Below are 24,111 nucleotides of genomic sequence, written 5' to 3'. Positions count from 1 at the left end.
CACGTCCCTGATGTTCTCACCTCCTCCTCCAAGAATCCCTCCTTTTCTTGAAAGCACTGTTCAAGGGCTGGCTACTTCTTCTACAGTAGGCCTTTCATGATCTCCCTAGTTATTAATGGGTTAAAAGATCAATTAGGGAGAAGTTTAAAAGGATTGCCTAGGGGCAGCCAGGCGGTGCAGTGGATGGTACAGTACTGGGTTTGGAATCAGGGGGACTCATTTTCCTGAGTTCTAATCTGGCCTCAGAAACTTACTAGCTGTATACAAGTCACTTGACCCTGTTTGCTTCAGTGTCCTCACCTGTAAAATGAGCTGGAGAAAGAAATGGCAAACCATCCCAGCATCTTTGCCAAGAAAACCCCCAAACAGGGTCACAGACAGTCAAACACAACTGAAACGACTGAACAACAAAAAAAGATTGCCAAAATGATTTCATTGGTTGCCTGCAGTTAAAAAATTCCTCATCTCCCCAATTATTAGCAGGATAAAGAAACTATTAGTGAGGAGTAAAAGTATTGCTTAGATGGTTTCATTGCAGTTGAAAATAATTCGGCTTTCTGGTAATGAACTTCTTTAACCTCAACTAGGACAATTTTTGGATGACAAACACAAAGTCCATCTGTGGGTACATACTTACAGATTGATAGAACCTGCAGGAATTATGACTGTTGACAGAACCTTTGGGTAGCTAGTCATCTTCATATTGTATCTGTGTTCCTAGCGCTTAGCATAGCACTCTGCCCATACATGAGAGATCTATGATTACATCATCATGGAACGGTCTTTATTTGGAAATTCTATCTCCGGACACAGCTCATACCCCATCTTTGACTTATTAGGCAAGTCCTAGGGAAACACTTGACATACAGAGGTTAAGTGACTTGCTCAGTCACATAGCTTTGAAGTGTCAGAAGTGGGATTTGAACCCAGGTTTTCCTGACTCTGACTGCAGAACTCTATCCACTACTCTATCCGCCCTACTCATAGTAGGAGGTCCATAGAATGGAATTGGAATAGACCATTGATGAAGGAGTCGTGGAATTGTGAATGACTAAAGTCAACAATAAGTACCACCAGAAATCAAGATAAAGTCAGCAGGCAGCACTGACCCTCTAACAGCAATGGGAAGTGGGCAAAGTGGTCTCTCTCTGGAGTACATTGTCTCTCCTCCATATTTCCCTCCTCTCACCACTTTGCTATCTCCTTATCCAAGTTCAATTTCCTTTCCCGCCAGGAGCTCAGTGTCATGGTGGTTTTTCTAGCATGACTTCCTGCAAAACCTACTTTTTAGGAAATGACCATAACAGTTCACATTTTGTTAAATAATATCAATAGCTCAATTTGCATAGCACTTTAAGGTTAATAGAATGCTTTTGTCATAGCAACCTAATAAGAAAATGGGGGCTAAGAGATTGGTTGACTTGATATTGACTTGTCAGTCACACAGTTAATAAATAGCAGGGCTGAGATTTAAACTCAGTTCTCCTGATTCCAAAGCAGCACACTTTCCACTACATCATATTGTATCTCACAACTTGTTGGCTCCTCTGGTGCCAAAAAGATACTGTCAACCATAATGATGTACAACTGTTTATTCTTCCTCATTATAGAAACATAAACATGAGGACATTGAATTGAGAGACCCAATCATGACATTTTATAGTCAAGGAAACTGATACCCAAAGAGGTCAATTCCCTTGGCTTAGGTCACATGGCTAAATAGTGACAAAGTTTAGAAGAGATGTCAAGTCTCTTGACTCTCATCTCCAGTGGTCTTTTCCCTTCACAGCATTTACCTCTAGGCCCTTCATGGCCTCTTGGGTTCAGCAAATGACAAAATGAATAGTAGAGTTAATAAAACATAGAAGGCCATGAAAGAGATTATGAAGTTCAATGCAATTTTCCACTTACTGTTAGCATTGTTGAAAGCCAGAAAGGTGGCTTAGAATCCCAGTGGTTTTCAATTATATATCTAACTTGACCCATGTGCAAATAATCTGAGTGCTACCTCTATAATGAAAGCTTTTTGCTCCACCTAAATATTTGCACAAAGTTTTGAGATGTACTATTTTAATAAAAAATAATTTTTTTGGTAAGATGAAGATTTAAACTGTTACATCTTTTGGAAAGGGGGCATCTATCTAGTGTTTAATTTAAAATTACAGAACAAAATATTTTTTGCCTGAGGATATAACACCAATCCCTTATTCTGAAGGGCACAACACAAATTCACATATGGGGGGGGGGGTTCTTTGAAAGGAGAGGCAAACGTATTTTCTAGAACATAAAATAATGGATGTTTATTAAGTGCCTACTGCATGCTAGTGCTAGGCTTGTGTGAGATACAGTTTTGTTAGGACAGAGTGCATTCCCTCAAGAAGCTTAAACAGTGCAGTAAATAACTTATATCCTAGTCACAATCCTCGTTTCTGCGACTTCTTTGCTTCATGTAATGCTACAGAATTTGGTCTACACAGCTTTTAAAATAACAATAATAATAATAACTAACATTTATATAGTGCTTAGTATGTACGAGAAGTGCTAAGTGCTGGTGCTATTATTATCCCCATTTTACAGATGGGGTAGTAACCACCTGGCTACTAAGTTCTGAGGCAAGATTTGAACTTGGATGTTCCTGACTCAAGGCCCAGTGCTCTAACCACTGCACCACCTAGCAGACCTCCTAATCTATTTGAATGTGTTATTGTACCATAACTGGGTGTATACATGAAGTGAATTTTTAAAATGACACAGAAACAGAAGAGAGATGATGTGACTCATTAAAAAAAAAAGTGAAATCCTTTTCAAAAGTGAAATGCATCTGCCCTACCAAAATATAAATAAAAGTCCCTACAAGAAAACCTTTATCTGCATTCCACTCATCAGTGGAGAAGCTGATTACCTGTATTTACAGCTATATATGTTCACTTGACCTGCTGATGAAGGACTTGGGCTGTTGACAAACACATCAGCAACATAGAGTTGATCATCTTCATTGGTATATTCAAGAACTATCACGTAGTGGTCAGCTTGAGGAATGCTCAGGGTCAGGTGCAACTCAACCTAATTCAATGGAGACAGAGTATTATTGCAGTGTAACACACAGGAGACTTTTCCATTCTTATTGACTAGGCAAAGTTATTAGAGCATCTCTGGAAATATTAAAGAAGTGCCATTATATACGGCTAATGCAGAAATATGTTCTGGACAATTTCATGTATCTGATGGTTATCATATTTCTTGCCTTCTCAATGGATGGGTAAGTGGTGGAAGGAAGGAGAGAATTTGGAACTGAAAATCAAAATAAAACATTTTTTTTAGAGTGCCATTGTATGAAGGGAGCAGATTCTTCTTAAGTTCCTGCTTTGAAGTCTTCCGGGAAAACTGAGAATCAATAATAATAATTATGATGAAAAGGGGGATAGCTAGCATTTATATAGCACTTTAAAGGCTTGTAAAGCACCTCATATCTCATTTGATCCTCACAAGTTTTCGAGGGAGGTGCTGTTATCATCTCCCCTTTACAGATGAGGAACCTGAAGCTTGTAACACTTAAGTGACTTGCCCAGGGTCATACCGCTAGTGCATGTCTGCAGCAGAACTCAAACAGGTCTTCCTGACACCAAGTCTAGCTACATTATTTCTCAATCATTTCTCATGGTCAAAAGAAATCTTTGTAATCCAAGACTGAAAAGGAATCTATAATCCCTAGGGATTAGTTGAATGTTCTGTTAGATTACAGGTATTGTTGAGCCTATAGCAGAACCATAGTTCTCAGACTTCCCCACCACCCCTGGCTCTTACTGCAGCTCCAAGTGGCCACCAGTTAAATCTAACCTTCCTCCCAGGGTTATCCTCCAGGATTCTGACTCTTCACGACACTGTTTGGGGTGGCAGAGATACTGGAGTGGTTTGCCATCTCCTTCTCATTTTGCAGATGAGGAAACAGTGACTTGCCCAGGTTCACACAGCTAGTAAATGTCTGAGGGCAGATTTGAACTCAGAAAGATGGATCATCCTGAATTCAGGCCTGGCACTCTATCCACTGTGCCAACTTGCTGCCTTGGTGTCATGCTCTGCCTTTACTTGCCGCATGGTCCTACACGTGGTCCTGAGTACAACTGCCAGTGAGTTCTTGGAATTTTTTCTGTGGGAAGTTAACATTGACCACTGGGCCTACCACAGCTTTTTATTGCTTTTCTTAATGTACTATCCATAGGATGTCTTTTCAATGGCTTCTTGGAAGTGTTCGCTATACATAAAATGGCTAAAGCTGATGGGGTTTTAGAAATTTGGATAAAGGACAGGAAAAAAAGGTACAAGTTATCTTTACTTTTTTTTACTTATCATTAATCATGCATTATATTTATTTTTTAAAACATCCTGTTACTTTTATTGACATCTTTTGGTTTTGTATCACATTAGTTTCCAAATATATCCCTCCTGCTGCCCTACCCAAAAAGTCATCCCTTTTAACAAAAGTGTTTATCTTAAAACAGAGGAATTTAAAACGAGATCATTGTGAATCTACAGGGAGGTTTTTAGACTAGAGGCTCTTAACCTGTCACGAACCTCTCCACAGTGAAACCTAAGGACCCCTTCTCAGTATAACGCTTTTAAAAACATAAAATAAAATACATAGGAGTACCAAGGAAAACAATTACATTGAAATAAACTTATCAAAATATTTTTAAAAAACAAGTCCATAGATCCTAGGGCAGAAATCCCTGCTCTTGTGAAATTTCATAGAACTCTCCATAGATGGCAAGCTTACTCAATTTACAGAGGAAGCAAAAAATAGAGGAAAAGGTTAACATGATGCTTGAAGGACTCAGTATTCAAAAAGGCAATGATTGCCAAGATCTGGCTTGACAGTAGTTCATGTAGATAGAGACATGGGGGTGGGGGCGGGGCACGGGTTAAGTGATACCTAAGATGGCTATGAGCAAACAGTACGATGTGAATTCTGAAATTTAACATGATTTTTTTTTAGGGGATGGGGGTGAGTGGGTAGGGGGTGGGGATCTGTGATTTCATCTATGTGGGAGCCTCCCAGTATGGAAAGTTCATCCATGAACACAGACTGGCCATACAACAGCTTGTCCATAGTTTATAGTCTCTGACAGTTGCCTGGGGTCATTGAAAGGTTCCTTGCCCATGTTGATACAGCTAGTGTCTGTCAGAGGGAAAACTTGAACTCAGATCTTACTGGTTGAGACCTCTCAGAACAACCTGAGGCAACAGCAATAGAAGCATAGCATTCAGATGTCAGGAAAATGAGGGGATTGAGCTCTAAGGTCCCACTTTCAGTTTGAAATCTCTGATTTTATGAAGTTACCATTGCCCCATACCCTATGCTGCCCAAAGCACACCCAAAGTACTACTGTGCCCCACTAGGACTGGGCACCATATTTTAAAATTTTAATTAGAATTGAGCATCCATAGAAGTGTGAGCAGGACAATGAGATCTGGAAGCCACATCATGTGAGGAAAGCACTTTGTAAACCTTAGTGCTGTGTAAACTGGAGCCACTATCATGTTCCTTCTTAGGTAAGTAACTTTGGAATGTGTAACCTCTGGAGAAGACTTAAAAAGACATGATCACTCTCTTTCGGTATTTGAGAGATTTACTAGCTGTGTGACTCTGAATAAGTCATTTAACCTCACTGAGCCCCAGTTTCCTCACTTGTAAAATGAGGGAGCTGGATTCTTTCACCTCTAAGGTCCCTTCCAGATTGAAATCTATGATCCTATAAGCCTAGAGACTGTTACATAGAAGAAAGATTAAATTAATTCTGTGTACCTCTAGTACAAGGGGTCAAATTACAGCCATGAGTCAAGTCTATCCAACAGCCTGTTTTTATATGATAAGCTAAGAATGGAGGGTTTGGGTTTTTTTGTTGTTGTTTATTTGTTTTTACATTTTTAATTGTTTCATAGACCATACAAAAGCAGGATTTAGACCTCAGGTTATAGATTGCTAACCCCTGCTCCACAAGACAGAAATTGGATCAATGGTTGGAAGTTCCAAAGAGTTTATGTTGAGTTTTGCCTCAACAACAACAACAACAAAAAAGCAATTTTCTAGTAATCAGAGCTGGTCCAGAAAAAAGAGGCTGTCTGGAATTTTTCTGAGTGTGCTATCATTAGAAGTGTTCAAGCAAAGGTTGACGACCATTGGAATACTGGAAGAAGTTTGGATGAACTTTGAGTTCTTTTCCCAGCTCTAAGATTATCTGAGTACATGAATTTCTGGACAGCAAATAGTAACTATTTCACCTGAAATCCAGACAAGGAAGCATCTCCATAAAGGAGAAATTCAGATAATAGCCAGCTGCCCAAATGTGGATTTTATGCATCATCCAAAAATCAATATTCATCTGGGGAATTAAATCAATGCTGAATCAGAGGAAGGGATACTTCCTAATGAATCACCAGCACCGTATCCTGGGAGGTCTGCCATCATTGAAAGATTCCTCCCAGCTGCTTGGAGAACATGGAAGTGAGTCTTTTAAGAAAATACTTTAGTCTAAAAACAAAACAAACAAACAAAAAAAAGAAAACACTTTAAAAAAAACAACAACATACTAAATCTATAGCCTCTACACTTAGGACCAAAGGATCACAGAAGTAGGACACAAAGGGCCCTCAAAAGGAATTTAACCCAGAGCTTCTTAAAACTGGGGATATGAGAACTTGTTTTATAAAATATTTTTCTTATTTTTTATTTTATCTTTTTAAATTTTTCTATAACTTAAATACACAATAAGAAAAGAAAAAGGAACATATTATAAACTCAGATACAAAATAAGAAAAGAAAAAGTCTTGTGCACAGCAGAACATGAGAGAATTCAAAATACATAGCTATAAATTTCCATTTCAAGAAAGCCTATGTAATAAATACTGTGTTATATTGAGACCTACCCATCTTTTCTTTGCTTCCTTGTAAGTTTTCTTTTGTTCTATAAAAGACTTTGATAACTGGATTTCAATGCAATTGGTTTCTTCTGAAATCTTATATATTTTATTTTATGAATTTAAAAACTACTCTGAGAATAGACTTTCACAGATTGCCAAAAAGAGTTTGTAACATAAAAAAGGCAGTCACAACCTGATTGCCTCCAAAAAAAATGTTAAAAATAAGTAAATAAAAAAGGGGGGCAGCAAGGTGACGCAGTGGATAGAGCGCCAACCCTGGAGTCAGGAGGACCTGAGTTCAAATCCAGGTTTAGATGTTTACTAGCTGTGTAACCCTGAGGCAAGTCACTTAATTCCAATTGCCTCTTAAAAAAAAAAAAAGAATCATCAATTTGTCCAATCACCTCATTTTACAGATGAGGTAACTGAGGCCCAGGAAGTGAAGTGACTGCCAAAGGTCACCCAAGTACCCAGGATATGCATCATGATGATGTAGTCCTTACTGTAGTCAACATGAAATGCGATTCCACCAACAATGTATTCTTTCACTTTGCAAATGAAGTCCCAAACAAACTTTCCTGTCCTATAATTTGAAATAGTGAACACTGAAAAAGTAATGAGTGTAAATAAATGGATAGAATTTTAAATTATGTCACATTTGGGGATCTGTTTTCTTCCCAAACCTTAAATAAATAACATTTTAATATCTGTGAGTGGAATGCTACTAAGTATCCTAGGGATCCGTGGTAAGAAAAAAAGCCAGAAATAGGTGGCGACCTGTAGACTAAGCCCAGGGAACTAAACACACCCAGTGGTTTTGCAGCCACAGCTGTGAGCTGGAGGGATTTAGCCATTACAGATTGTCAGTTCCTTAGCCCAAGGGGAAGGAGAGGCACCGCCAGGCCCTTCAGGGGACCTTAATCTAAAAGACAACCTTTTCTCGAGGTCTTTTAGGTTAAGATAGATTCTCAGGGGCCTGAATGGTTGGAGGAAGGGGACTGGGAGGATGAGGGGGGAATCTTGCCTGAAGCCAATGGGGGTGAAGGTGGGGAGGAACAGATTAGTATCCTCCAGACAGGGTATTCTAAGTTCCTGGTAGAAACTGCCTTGACTGGGTGTTAAGGAAGACACTCGCTGTGTGACTTTGGACAAATCACTTAACCTCTCTGGGCCTCAGTTTCCTCATGTGTAAAAGGACAATAATGATAGCACCTCCCTCAGAGAGTTGTTGTGAGGATCAGGTGAGATAACCTTGAAACACTATGTAAATGCAACTATCAATTTTACTGTAATGGGAGCTTGGGGAAATAGTTTGACTAGTGATATGTGAGAGAAATCCTCCTGAGTCCCTCTTAACTTGGGAAGAAACTGTGGAAAAGGAATACATAACCTACGTCTGTTTGTTTTAAGGCAGAAATAAGGACCTAGTATGAAGTGGCATCTGTTAGTAACGAGAGGATAAGGCTGAAATCCAACCTCTCTCCCACTGATGTCAGCCATGATGGGATGCTCAGGCGTGGGCTTCCGAGTCGCCAAGACTCTCGGCATTCCATTAAGCAGGAAGCGATCTGCTTCACAAGCCAACGCACAGGCAAATCTGGTCACCGGTAAATGCTGATAAAGCAAGCAACTTGAAGAAAGAAAAACAGACCACAGTTGGTGTACTCAGATCTTACATTAATAAAAATACTAGCAGCTAGCATTTATAAAGCACCTACTATGTGCCAGGCACTGTGCTATGCACTTTACAATTATTACCTCATTTAATCTTCACAACCACCCTGGGATGTAGGTGTTATTACACAAATCATACATTAAGAATAATAATAATAATAGCTAGTATTTGTATAGCACCTACTATGTGCCAGGCACTGTGCTAAGTACTTCACAATTATTACCTCATTTAATCTTCACAACCACCCTGGGATGTAGGTGCTATTACACAGATCATACATTAATAATAATAATAATAATAATAATAATAATAATAATAATAGCTAGTATTTGTATAGCACCTACTATGTGCCAGGCACTGTGCTGAGTACTTTACAATTATTGCCTCATTTAATCTTCACAACAACCCTGGAATCAAGGTATTAAAGCTTAGATCTTACATTAATAATAATGATGGTGATGATAATAGCTAGCACTTATATAGCACCTACTATGTGCTAGGCACTATGATAAGCACTTTACAATTATTACCTCATTTGATCCTCAAAGTGACTCTAAGAGGTAGATGTTATTATCATTCCCATTTCACAGTTGAGGAAACTTGAGGTCAAGCAATTTGCTCAGGGTCACAAAGCTAGTAAGTGTCTGGGGCTGGATTTGAACTCAGGTCTTCCTGACCCCAGACCCAGTGCTCTATCCACTGAGCCACCTAGCTGTCTCAATCAATAAGCACTTACTAAGCACCTGCTATGGACCTGGCACTCTTCCAGGGGCTGGGGATACAGATACAAAGAATGAAACAGTCCCTGGTGTCAAGAAGCTTATATTCTATCAAGATAGCATAGTGTCAAAATTTATTCACCTCCAGCAGGGAGGCAGATTTCCTTTAAGGATTCACATTATAGGAACCCTTCAGAGGACACTAATCATGTGATTTCAGTGGAACAAGTCAGGAACTATAAAACAGGATTCTATTTCAGGCTCAACTCCGTAGTGTGAGCTCGGGAGATGCCCAAGAAGCATGCCTTTGGGCATGTAACCTGGGCATGCCTTAGCATTTCCACCTGCCATATGGGATCGTGATAAGGGTTATGTCAGATAATGTTCACCAAATGCTTTCAGATTCCTGGTTCTATAAAAGACATTCTGTTCCTGCAGACCAAAAGCATGGTAATTACTGTGAGCTAGCATTACAGAATGTCAAAGTGCAGATGTGTTGAGCCTTCCTCCGGCACAATCTCAGCATTACAAGCTAATGATTTAAGTGAGCTTGAGAGGCTTTTCCAGTTGATGTCACTGAACAAGAAGACTAAATCCCAACTTGGGGACAGCTAGGTGGTACACTGCATAGAGTATCAGGCTTGGAGTTGGGAAGACTCAACTTCATGAGTTCAAATCTGACCTTGGACACTTACTGACCCTGGGTAAGTCTCTTCACTCTGTTTGCCTCAGTTTTCTCATCTGGAAAATGAGTGGGAAAAGGAAATGACAACTCACTACCGTGTATTTGCCAAGAAAACCCCAAATAGGGGCACAAAGAGCAAAACAAAGAGTAAAAAACAACAAAAATACTAACTTTTTTTCAATAGGTCCTGAATAGGCACAGGGCTCTGTGACTGGTAACTGCAAGAGTGAAGCTTCATAATAATCACTGGGCAGTAGCACCAGGTAGTCCTAATTAAAAGAGGAAAAAAAAGTTATTTTTTTTTTTAAATCACCAGCACATCTTCACAAGGAAATAACAAAACCAGTAATAACAGCAACCAAGGTGATAAATGGTACCTCCCTGATTTATATACTTCTTATCAGTATTTGTTTTCTCCGCCCTGACTTTGGAGTCTATATATAGAATTGGACTAGTCAGGGACCAGACTGATTTCATTGGTATGGGGCAGAGGAGTCAAACACCAGCTCCATGGGCCACAGTGCGGACTAACACTCCTGAGGGCTGCCGGAACCAGATTAAAATGTAATGGGGAAGTGTTTACTTAAAAATAAGTAAAAACGCAATGGACCATAAATAATGTTCATTTGTGGGTTTTTTAGGGCAATATGCAGCCAGTAGGGATTCTTATGTATAGGTTAGTGGCCCTACTTCTATTTGAATTTGATACCACCAGTACTGGGAACTAACTCTCAAGTAAGGAAACTCTCTCTCCCAAGAACAGACCGGCACATAATCTAGAGGAGTAAGAATTTAAGTGACTTTCCCAGAATTACACAGGCAGCATGTGTCAGAGACAGGACTTGAACTCAGGTCTTCCTGACTTCACGCCAGCCCTTTATATACAACCACTCTCTCTCAGCCATATATATAACTAATTACTCACTCAATCCATTTTGGGGCTTAAAGATTCAATTTTCAATGTAAATTTTTTTTTAAAAAACATAAAGGAGAAATTTTACTGTCTCTAAGTTATATGTAAATTTTAGAATAGGAATTGAAAGAAGAAAAATTATCTTTTACCAGTGACAATGTAAAAAGTATACAAGGTGTCCCAAAAGTCTTGGTGCAATTTTAAGTTATTGAAGATTAAGCTATGAAAGACTAAGATCTTTGGAATACTATGTATAGGTGTTTTAACTATATTAGGAATTATGATTTTTCTTTTTTTAATTCCTGCATTATATTAACACTCAGAAAACACCACCATATTAACTAACGGTTTGTAGCCCTACTGAATCATGTAACTAACATGGCCTAAATTGTGGCTTAAGAAATAAGAAGAATGTACAAATTCCTCTGAGTTTGCCAAGTTAAGCCCACAATGAAAACTTTGCCAGTTTTGCACAAAGAAGCAAGGCTCAATCAGAGGCTTTGACATAGATTGATACGGAAGTATTTGTGCGTGTCCCTCCATAATTCCAGGAGACACAAATGAAACATCCTGACTGGGGAATGATCTTTGCGAGGACTGTTGGCTTGTTTTTCCTTCCCATTGGTCCAATCTGGCAGTTGGAACAGCACTCATAGGAAAAGAGAAACATTAGTGATGGGAAGATTGGCAGAATTGTTTCAGTTGACTCTCAAATATAATATATACCAACCACTCATTTAGCAGAATGCCATGTCAATGTTATGCCCGGTACTTAATCAAGTATATAAATTAATACTAAATATCATTAGTAAGAACACATTGCTAATCTACCATAGTTTTTAGAAGATTTTAAAATCTAACAAACTGCATTTAAAGATATAAGGGGTTTTCTTGCTAACATTCATTCCTGGCTTGTCTTCAGAACTGCCCTGTGTTTAACCCACATTCTTAGACTGCTAACTATAGACAGAGATAGTTCCTCCTGGGGAAGAAGGTGAGGAACCTGGTTTTCTTATATGGGCAAAGTACCTACTGAAATCTCGTCATTTCTGAGCATTTCCTAGAGAAGTATTTGTAAAAGAAAGCCTACACGTAATTCATTGCCTTTTCTCCATATATCTGCATATGTGTATGTGTTGGTACATATGTAAATATTAATTTACTCCTATGTCTACATCATATTTAATGTGCATTAAATGATCATAAATTAAAAGATGAGGCCTGTTGTCAGCATTTCTACATTGCTTTTCTCAGCCTCATGATCTAAATGGAGTTTGTTGACTTGATAAGCTGTCTTGATTAGCACATCAAAATATTGTGTTGGGTCTGACAAAGGATGAATTATTTTTGTGTTTACTCTTTTGTCCCCAGTGGTAAATTTTGGAACCTTTTACTTTTACTTTGATAAGAGAGACCTTAACAGACAGTTAACAGAAACAAACAATTAAGGTAAAAACATACGTATCAGCAACAATACAATCAACTAATTTGGGTGACAAGCATAAGAAGGAAAAAAGAAATAATACTGTCCTACCATTACAAGGTATTGTCTCTTTAAGGTACTACCCTTTCACATAAAGCAGTTTAATGCTGAAAGGAGCAGAAAAAGTATTTTTGTGTAAAGAAAAATCATTATATCAACTGATAAAGGATGTAAAATATTGCTGTGATTATAGATGAACGCTTTGATGCCTTAAAGGAGCAGCAATAGCTAGCATATGTCTGTATGTGTGTGTGTGTGTATATATATATATATATATATACACACACACATATATACATATACATACATATATACATGTATATGCATGATGCATGTGAGTATATATGTATGCATACATATCTGCAAAGTACTTTACATATGTTATCACTTTAAGAACTTCAATTCAATAAAAATAATAAATATATGTATATGAAGAAACACAGTTATTAGATGTGATCTGTGTAATTTGGGACAGAAAATCAACTGTGGTATAAATATAAAGACATATCACCTTGTGAAGGATGAAGGGTGATGCCTCATTCTATGCCAATAGTTTGACAGTTTAAAGGACAGAGAAAGAACTACATTTTTAAAAAATGGGAGAATGTCAGTGCAAAGAAACCTAGGTTTAAGGACATATAATGAGATAGTGCACTGTGTTGGGAGCTTAAAGCAGCAGGCATAGTGGTCCCTCACATTACTTGAAATAACTCTTTTAGGATTTAAGAGGATAAAACAAGGTCTGTTAATTTTATAAGGGAAATTTGGTGATCTGTTGCCTTCTAAGGGATAGGTGAGTAACCAAGTGCCAGGAGTTCTAAATGGTTTAGGAAATGAAAGTCTGAGGCTGAGTCTGAAGATTTTTTTTTTATTTTCCCCCTCTGTTTCTTTAAGAACAAAAAGCATAAATGGAAAATCAGATTTTGCAGCTGCAGTATAGGATGAGATGCAGACCTATACACTGCAGAATTGTAGCAAATGAAGAGTTTCTAGACTTTTTCGACTTGCTTAGCGAGTCAGGTTGACTTGTTTGATACAATTTGATTGGACAACATGGTATCATGGTGAGTGGATCTCAGCATCACTTCCAGCCCCAAGGGATGAGGGACCCTAAGGAACAGTATATTTAGGGTCCTAAGGGAGGAATGACCCTGATAAGTATTGATTGCAATCCCAAGGAACCAGGGGCCCTTCCTGAGTAAGGACCAGAGTGTAGACGTAGAGAGCAGTGACCACACCTATCCCCAGATCACACCACTTGGGAAGCACCAAAAACTTCCAAATCCCCCAGAACTAGCTCTGAAAACAGCAGTGAGAAAAAGCCTAAAGTTTGAGACAGAACCCACCCCCACCCCAAACAGATATGCTAGGAATAGAGTCTAACATTAACACAAAGTTCCAAATAAAGAAATAGGGTGGGAAAATGAGCAAAAAACAAAAAGAAAAAAAAAAAAAGAAAGGTACTATGATGACAGGGAAGATCAAGACATGAACTCAGAAGACAATGAAATCAAAATAGCTAGAAACAAAGCCTCAAAGAAATATGTGAATTGGACACAAACCTAACGAGAATTCCTGGAAAAGCTAAAAAAAAATGCTTTTCAAAATCAAATAAGAGTGGTAGAGGAAGAATAGGTAAAGAAATGAAAATAAAGGAAGAAAATTATGAAAAGACAATAGCTGGGTAAAAAAAGGGACAAAAATACTGAAGAAAATAATACCTTAAAACACAGACTTGGCCAAATGGAAAAAGAGGGACAAAAATTCACTGATGCAAATAACTCCTTAAAAAGCAGAATTGGACAAATGGAAAAAGAGGTACAAATACTAAGTGAAGAAAATAATTCCTTGAAAATTAGTATTGGGAGAGTGGAAGCTAATGACTCCATGAGACATTAAGAAACAATAAAATAAAGTCAGAAGAATGAAAAAATAGAATAAAATGTGACATATCTCATTGGAAAAACAACTCACCTGGAAAGTAGACTGAAGAAAGATAATTTAAGAATTATTGGAATCCCTAAAAGCCATGATCAAAGAAAGAGCCTAGACGTCATATTACAAGAAACTGTCAAGGAAAACTGCCCCAATATCCTCGAACTACAGGGTAAAAAAGAAATTGAGAAAATCCACCAATCACCACCTGAAAGAGATCCCAAAATGAAAACTCCTAGACATATTGTAGCTAAATTCCAGAATTCCCAGCAAGCAACAAGAAAGAAACCATTCAAATACTGTGGAATCACAGTCAAGATCGCACAAGATTTAGCAGCTTTTGTTCCGAAGGAGAGGAGAGGTTGGAATAGGATATTCCAGAAGGCAAAAGAACTAGAATTACTGCTAAGAATAACCTACCTAGCGAAACTAAGTATAATCTTACCAAGATAAGGTCAAAATGGATACATGACCTAGATATAAAGAGAGATATTACAAGAAAATTAGAAGAACTTGGAACATATTACTTATCAGATTTATGAACAGGTAAACAATTTATGAATAAACAAGAGATAGAGAACCAAATTAGGTGTAAAGTGGATAATTTCAATTACATTAAACTAAATAGTTGTTGTACAAATAAAACAAATGTAACCAAGATCAGAAAGAAAGCAAAAAATTGGGTGAAAATTTTATAGACAATTTCTCAGATAAAGGTCTCATATTTCAAATATATAAAGAACTTTGTCAAATCTATAAGAATACAAATCATTCCCCAATTGACAAATGGTCAAAGGATATGAACAGGCAGTTTTTTCCAATGAAGAAATCAAAACAATTCATAGTCATATGAAAAAATGCTCTAAATCATTATTGATTAGAAAATTGCAAATTAAAACAACCTTGAGATGTCATTTTACACCTACCAGATTGGCTAAAATCACTGAAGTGGAAAATAACAAATATTGGAAGGGATGCGGAAAAACTATACACTAACTCATTATTGGTGGAATTGTGAACTGATTTAATCATTTTGGAGAGCAATCTGGAATTATACCCAAAGAGATATTAAATTGCCTATACTCTTCGACTCAGCAATACCACTACTAGGTCTATTTCCAAAGATGGTTAGGAAAAAAGGAAAAGAACTTACATGTTCTAAAATATTTATAGCAGCTCTCTTTGTGGTGGCAAAGAACTGGAAATTGCAGTAGTACCAATCAATTGGGGAATGGCTGAATAAATTATAGTATATGATTATGATGGACTTTTACTGTGCTATAGGAAATGATGAGCTCAATGATCTTAGAAAAACATGGAAAGACTTGCACAAAATACTGAAGAGTGAAATGAGCAGAACCAAGAGAACATTGTATACAGTAACAGCAATATTGTTTTAAGAATGATTACAAATACCCAAAATAATTATAAAGGACATATAGAGAAAGGTGCAATCTGCATATAGAGAAACAACTAATAAATAAAAATATGTATAGAATAATTTTACATACATACTATGTATGTATACACACATACATAATAGATACATAAATAGATAGACATACCTATTTGTGTCTAATGGTAGCCATCTCTAGGGTGGTGGGAAGAAAAAAAGGAAAAAAAGAAATTTACATGATAAATTTATTGTATATTTGGAGGGAATAGCAAGTTGTACATAATGGATTTGCAGTTTCATGTGTAATCATTTTATATTATCTTATGTTATAGAAATGCTTGTTTTATTTCATAAATTAAAAATAAAAGAAAAAAGAAAAAACTGAGTATAATCCTTCAAGGGAAAAAAATGGATATTTAGTGAAACTGAGGACTTTAAAGTATTTCTGATGAAAAGATAACAGCTGAATAGAAATGTTGACTTTCAAATACAAGACTCAAGAGAAGCAAAATGTAAACAGTAAAGAGAAATCATAAAGGACTCAAAGTTAAACTGTTTACCTTTTTATATGAGAAGATGTTGCATGTATCTTCCAAGATTTTTATAATTATTAGGGCAGTTAGAAGGGTTCTACATAAAAGGGAGGTGTGGAAGTGAGTCAATTATGTTGGGATGATGTAGAAAAAAGTGGATATGTGAGAAAGAGGGATCCTTTAGAAGAAAGAGGAAGGGAGAGGAAGAATGGGGGAAATCATCTCATATAAAAGAGGGGTGGAAGGAAAAGCTTTTACAGTGGGAGAGGAAATGGTGTGGGGGGTGTTGGGCAACACTTGAACCTCATTCATATCTAAATTGGTTCGAAAAGGGAAAATACATATATATATATATGGATAAGAAAAATATATAGAGAGGATAAGAGGATAAGAAAAAGAGAGGGTGATTAAAGTGGGGGGGTGGATAAAAGAAGGCAATGATCAGAAGCAAAATATACTTTAGAGGAGGGGCAGGAGAAAAAGAGACAGAGAAGGATAAACAGAAGAAAACAGGATGGGAGGAAATGCACAGTTAGTAATCATAACTGTGAATGTGAGTGGGATGAACTCCCCCAGAAAACAGAAGTGGATAGCAGAATGGATTAGAAACCAGAATCCAACAATATGTTGTTTACAAGAAACACTTCAAACTTGAAACAAAGAGAGACATACAGAGTTAAAATAAGGGACTGAAGCAGAATATATCATGCTTCAGCTGAAGTTTAAAAAAAAGGCAGGGGTAGCAATCATGATCTCAGACAAAGCAAAAGCAAAAACAGATCTAATGAAAAAGGGATAAGCAAGGAAACTACATCTTGCTAAAAGGAACCATAGGCAATGAAGTAGTATCAATACTAAACATATATGTACCAAATGGCATGGCATCCAAATTCTTAAAGAAAAAGTTAAATGTTAAAGAAAAAGTTAAAAATTAAATAGGAGGAAATAGATGGTAAAACCATACTATTGAGGGAGCTCAACTTTTCCCTCTAAGAGCTGGATAAATCTAACCATAAAATAAATGAGAAAGAAGCCAAAGAGATGAATACAATCTTAGAAAATTTATATATGATAGACCTCTGGAGAAAACTGAATGGGAATAGAAAGTATACCTTGTTCTCAGCTGTACATGGCACCTTCACTAAAGCTGATCATATATTAGGGCATAAAAACCTTACAACCAAATGCAGAAAAGCAGAAACATTAAATGAACCCTTTTGAGATGATAATGCAATAAAAATTACATTTAATTAAAGGCCATGGGAGCATAGACGAAAAGCTAATTGGAAACTAAATAATCTAATTCTAAAGAATAAGTAGGTCAAAGAACAAGTAATGGAAACAATCAATAATTATATTAGAGAGAACGACAACAATGAGACAACATTCAAAAATTTGTGAGATGTAGCCAAACCAATTCTTAGAGGAAAATTTGCATCCCTAAATGTATGCCTCAATAAAGGAGAGAAAGAGAGCATCAATGAATTAGGCATGAAACAACAACAACAAAAAAAAAACCTAGAAAAGAACACATTTCAAAATGTTCAATTAAACACCAAAATGAAATCCTGTTAATCAAAGGAGAGATTCATAAAATTGAAAGGGAAAAAACTATTGAAGTAACAAATAAAACTATGGGGAAAAGAACCCAATAAAGTAGATAAACCATTGGTTAATTTGATTTTAAAAGGAAGAAAACTAAATTACCAGTTTCAAAAACAAAAAGGGTGAATGCACCACCAATGAAGATGAAATTAAAGCAATTATTAGGAGTTATTTTGCCCAATTATATGCCAGTAAAACTGACAATCTAAGTGAAATGGATAAAAATTTACAAAATATAAGCTGCCCAGATTAACAGAACAGGAAACAGAATATGTAAATAGCCCTATATTAGAAAAAAAAAATTGAACAATCCATCAATGAGCTCCCTAAGAAAAAATCCACAGGACCAGATGGATTCATAAGTGAATTCTACCAAACATTTAAGGAACAATTAATCCCAATACTATAAAACTATTTGAAAAAACAGGTAAAGAAGGAGTCCTACTAAATCCCTTGTTTCAATACCTAAACTAGAGGGAAAAAAAAAACAGAGAAAGAGAACTATAGACCAGTTTCCTTACTGAATGTCAATGCAAGAATTTTAAATAAAATACTAGCAAGGGGATTAAAGAAATACATCATAAAGATCATATATACTATATGTATACTATAGTATACCAGGTGAGACTTATATCAGAAATGCAGGGCTGGTCCAATATTAGGAAAACTATCAGTATAACTGACCATATCAGTAATAAAAACAAAAATCATATGATTACATATCAATAGACACAGAAAAAGTCTTTGAGAAAATACATCTATTCCTATTAAAAACAGTAGAAAACATAGGAATCAATGTAGCCTTTTTTTTTTTTTTTGGTCTCAAGACCACATTACATTCTTTTTTCTCTTTAACTAATTAATTAATTTCCAGTTTTCAACATTCACTTCCATTAGCTTTTGAGTTTTAAATTTTCCCCCCCTCCCTCCCTCCCCCCTAAGAGGTCATGCAATCTGATATAGGCTTTTCATATACATTCCTATTAAACATATTTTCACATCAGTCATGTTGTAAAGAATTAGAACCAATAGGAGGAACCACGAGAAAGAAGAAACAAAACAAAATAGAAGAAAAAAAAGAGCAAATAGTATGCTTTGATCTGGATTCAAACTCCATAGTTCTTTCTCTGGATGTGGATAGCATTTTCCATCATGGTCTTTTGGAGATGGCTTAGATCCTTGCATTGCCAAGAAGAGCTAAATCTATCAAAGTTAGTCATTGTACAGTGTGGCTATTACTGTGTACAATGTTCTCCTGGTTCTGCTCATTTTACTCAGCATCAGTCCATACAAGTCTTTTCAGGTTTTTCTGAAATCTGCCTGCTCATCATTTCTTATAGCACAATAGTATTCCATTACATTCATATACCACAACTTGTTCAGTCATTCTACAATTGATATGCATCCTCTCAATTTCCAATTCTTTGCCACCACAGAAAGAACTGCTATAAATATTTTTGTACATGTGGGTCCTTTTCCCATTTTTATGATCCAATGGAGCCTTTCTTAAAATGTTAAGTAGCATTTATCTAAATTCAAATTGTGCAGAGAAGACTTTTGAGAGTTCCTTGGACAGCAAGGAGATCAGATCAGTCAATACTTACAGAAATTAATTCAGCTATTTACTGGAAGGTCAAATACTAAAGCTGAAGTTTAAATACTTTGACCAGATAACAAGAAGACAGGACTCATTGGAAAAGACTCTGATGCTGGGAAAGATTGAAGGCAAGGGAATAGCAGAGAATGAGATGGATAGATAGTGTGATGGAAGCAATGAACATAAGCTTGGACAGACTTTGGGAGATAGTAGAAGACAGAAGAGTCTGGCTTACTAATAGTGTACAGGATCACAAAGAGTCAGACACTACTGAAGAACTGAATAACAAAATCTATTTAAAAGCAAGAGCAAGCATTATCTGAAATGGGGATAAACTTAAAACCTTATCAATAAGATCAGGAATGAAACTAAGATATCACTACTATTATTCAATGCTATACTAGAAATGCTAGCTATAGCAATAAGAGAAGAAAAAGAAATTGAAGAAATAAAAAATGGGCAATGAGGAAATAAAAAATAGTGCTCTTTGCAGATGATATCATGGTATATTTAGAAAACCCTAGAGAATCAACTAAAAAACTAGTTGAACAATTAACAACTTTAGCAAATTTGCAGGATACAAAATAAACCCACATAAATCATTAGCAATTCTATATACTACCAACAAAACCTAGCAAGAAGAGATAGAAAGAGAAACTCCATTTAAAATAACTACAGACAATATAATATTCTTGGGAGTCTACCTGCCAAGACAAACCCAAATATTGTATGAACTCAATTACAAAAACTTTTCACACAAATGAAGACAGATCTAAATAATTGGAGAAATATTAATTGCTCATTAGTAGTCCAAACCAATATATTAAAAACAAGAATTCTACTTAATTTACTTATTCAATGACATACCAATCAAACTACCAAAGAATTATTTTATAGAGCTAGAAAAAATAGTGACAGAACTCATCTGGAAGAACAAAAGGCTAAGAATATCAAGGGAATCAATGAAAAAAAATATTAAGGAAGATGACCTAACAGTTCCAGATTTCAAATTATATTACAAACTGGTAATCACGAAAACAATCTGGTACTAGCTAAGAAATAGAGTGGTAGATCAGTGGAATAGATTAGGTACACAATACACATTAGTAAAAGATCATAGCAATCTAGTGTTTGATAAACCCAAAGATCAAAGCTTTTGGGGTACTCAACATTTGATAAAAACTTCTGGGAAAACTGTAAAGCAGTTTGGCAGAAAATAGACATGTACCAATATCTCACATCGTATACTAACATGAGGTCAAAATGGATAAATCATTTAGACATAAAGGGTGATGTCACAAGTAAGTTAGGGGAGTATGGAAAAACAGACCTGTCAGATCTATGGATAAGGGAAGAGATTATGACTAAGCAAGAGATAGAGGGGATTATGAGAAGTAAAATAGTTACTTTTTGATCACATGAAATTTAAAAGCTTTTGCAAAAAACAAAACAAAACAAAACAAAACTAATACAGCCAAAATTAGAAGGAAAAGAGGAAACTGAGAAAAAAAATTTTGCAGCAAGTTTCTCATTTCTCAAATATGCAGGGAACTAAGCAAAATTTATAAAAATAAGAGTCATTCTGCAGTTGATAGCAGCTCTTTTTGTGACGGCGAAAAATTGGAAATTGAGTGGATGCCCATCAACTGGGGAATGGCTGAACAAATTATGTTATATGCTTATGATGTAATAATATCATGCTATAAGAAATGATGAGCAGGATGATTTCAGAAAAATCTGGGAAGACTTATTTGAACTGATGCAAAATTAAGTGAGCAAAAGTAGGAGAAATTGTACACAGTAATAGCAATAGACTTAGCTACTCTGATCAAGAAAATGATCCAAGATAATTCCAAAGGACCCATGATGAAAAATCTTACCCACTTCCAGAGAGAGAACTAATGAACTCTGAATGCAGATTGAAACACATTTTTTAACTTTCTTTATTTTTATTGTTTTATTTTGTTTGTGTTTTCTTTTGTAACATGGCTAATATAGAAATATACTTTGCATGACCTCACATGTATAACTGAAATCAAATTGCTTGCCTTCTCAAGGAGGGGAGAGAGAATTTGGAATTCAAAATATTTTTAAAATAATTGTCAAAAATTTTTATTGTGTAATTGGAAAATATTTAATGAAGTAAAAATAATTTTTAAAAGTTACTATTATGCAGCTAGGTGGCATGGTGGATAGAGCACTGGATCTTGAGTCAGGAAGACCTGAGATCAAATCCAGTCTCAGACATTTACTAGCTATGTGACCTTAAGTAGGCCACTTAACCACTGACTCCCTCAGTTTTCTCAACTGTAAAATTGAGATAATAACCTCCTGGGATTGTTGTGAGGATCAAATGAGATGATATTTGTAAAGTCCTTAGTACATAGTAAGTGTTTAATAAATGCTTATTTCTTTCTTTCCCCTGGATTTGAATTACTGTATGCCCTGTTCAACTACTGATTCCCCAGGATTGTTTACACAGGGCAGGTATAATCATCTAAGTTTTGTGTTCACTTACATCATATGCTTAATTATTAGTCCATTCTCTTAGTGCTATTTATACCAAGCCATGCTGCTTGGTATAAAAACGGCTCACATCCCCATTTATCCCAGGGTCACCCCAGCCAGCACCATCAACCACAAATGTCGTCAATGCTGTCTCTTGTTTGGTAAATGTTCCTGCAACATCTGTGCCATCAAACATCTCAGAGGTCAGGGGTCTAAGACCCAGAGGTGAGTACTTAGGTGGAAAATGACAACTGGTTCTTGTGTTTTTATCTTTGACCTGATGAAACAGCCAATTCTAATCATTAGCAATGATTGTTCCCCGCCCACATGTTCCACTAAGAAAAGGCTTGTTGACTCAACTAAGAGCTCGATAACAATCAGCACACTCTGGATGTACTTGCTGTACTGCACCAAGTGAGGACTCATAACTGCCCAAAGAAGTTCTGACTAGAAAGGTAAAAGACAGCACATTTTTGATCTTGAAATATGACTTCATTGATACATAGAATTCCCAGTGAGGAAATTCCCTCTATCAATGTATACAGGAATTGTTCTGCAAGTTTCAGTCTAAGACAGTGGTCAGTGGTGCTGACTTGCCCAAGGTCACTTAGCCAACATACAGCATTAATACAGGTATCAAATTCTAAAACTGCACCATGATTTTTTGGGACACCCTTTAATAAAAGAGGGGTCAAATATATTAGATTACCAAAATAACTTTCAGAGGAATAATTCCATTATGGGTTTCCCAGACACTATAATAACCCTGCTCATATATGATTTTGTATGATTGTAACTTTTGTTCATTAATTCAACATCTAACAAACACTTATGAGGTACTTCATATAAGCAGATCTCTGTGGCAGACAGTGGACCAGCAAAGGATACAAAGTTTAGGAGCTTCATAACTATCGATGATGAATTCTTTCCTCAAGACAATCAATTCAGCAACAAAATATTGTCTAAGTATTGAATGATGAAAGAAGCAGCAGCTTGTTGAAGGTCTACATAGTTTGCCATATTTCCAAGGCTATGCCAGAAGCTGCCATCTCAGGAGGCTCCTACCGAGTTATAAAGGCTTTAAACACAGGTCTCATGATGGACGATACAGGGTCATAGCCAGGTGAGTCACATTCTGAGCCACACCATTTACTCGTGTGTTGGTGGAAAGAGTATTCACTCAGACAAAAATACAGATCCTTAGATTACAGTATACTTGACCGTATATCACGACAGAGGATTTTTACTGATTTTGTGGTACTTATTTGCCCTTTAGCCTCATCCTACTTAATTACTAGAAAAGGAAAGAATGATTTATAATGGAAACCCCCAGTGGATTTTTGAATGGAAGATACATAGATTTGATTAGTTGATGTTATCAGTTATATGCTAGAGATTTTTTTTTTTCATTTTGTTTGTAGCTAGCAGGAGATAGGTTCTGCAATCTATAAAAGATACCTCATCAAAACTGGGAAATCTCTTGTGAGAAGGAGCCTTCATGGATTCATCCCTTTAAAATGAACATCATCAATTTCTATACTTGATCTATCAGGAAAACCTTCTTTGCCACTATACGTTATACTTTCTTGTGTCACCTGCTTTGAAAAAATATCACACCCAAATCCCTTTATTCAGAACCACTGCCTTACCAGGAGGATGCCCTCAGCCTTTATATTAACAGTCCATGTTCCTGGAGTGAGAGAAAATGGATCTGCAAAACCATTTCCTGGGACAGTGACAAAAGCTGGCTCTTTGCTAGGCAGGAAGACAATCTCTTTGCTTTGAACAGCACCTGTCAGGGAGAAAACATTGTTCATTATTGCACAATACCGAGTACCCAAGAGACATTCAACAGGTTCATTGAGTGACTGAATGTGAAGATTTTTTTAAAGCTGCCAAAGTTACCATTGCAAGCACTGGGTACATATCTTAGAAGTTTATGTGGGTTAGTTAAGATGAAACAGATCCATTTTGTTCTCTTAAAAGTTGGTTAGATAGCTGTGGGTAGAGCATTGAGCTTAGAGTCAGGAAGACCTAAGTTCCAATTTGGCCTCAGACACTTACTAGCTGTAAAACCCTGGACAGTTCACTTAACCTCTCTTTGCCTCAATTTCCTCAACTATAAAATGACATTCCCTCCCAGG

General features: G+C 36.4%; 1 protein-coding gene across 1 annotated transcript in view; it reads right to left on the bottom strand.

Moving 5' to 3' along the window:
- Window positions 1-24,111, bottom strand: part of LOC114053893 (laminin subunit alpha-3-like) — a 325,673-nt gene that overhangs the window by 138,733 nt on the left and 162,829 nt on the right. Inside the window, exons 23-26 of the mRNA XM_027877010.1 lie at window positions 23,617-23,759; window positions 10,169-10,266; window positions 8,395-8,548; window positions 2,903-3,063 (exon numbers count right to left, since the gene is read on the bottom strand). Coding sequence (XP_027732811.1) covers window positions 2,903-3,063; window positions 8,395-8,548; window positions 10,169-10,266; window positions 23,617-23,759 — 556 coding nt within the window. The remainder of the gene's footprint in view (window positions 1-2,902; window positions 3,064-8,394; window positions 8,549-10,168; window positions 10,267-23,616; window positions 23,760-24,111) is intronic.

This window comes from Vombatus ursinus, unplaced genomic scaffold, assembly GCF_900497805.2.
Source record: "Vombatus ursinus unplaced genomic scaffold, bare-nosed wombat genome assembly UNPS02014812.1, whole genome shotgun sequence".
Taxonomy (NCBI): domain Eukaryota; kingdom Metazoa; phylum Chordata; class Mammalia; order Diprotodontia; family Vombatidae; genus Vombatus; species Vombatus ursinus.
The sequence above is the reverse complement of the archived record's forward strand: the minus strand, read 5'-3'. Positions and strand labels throughout refer to the sequence as shown.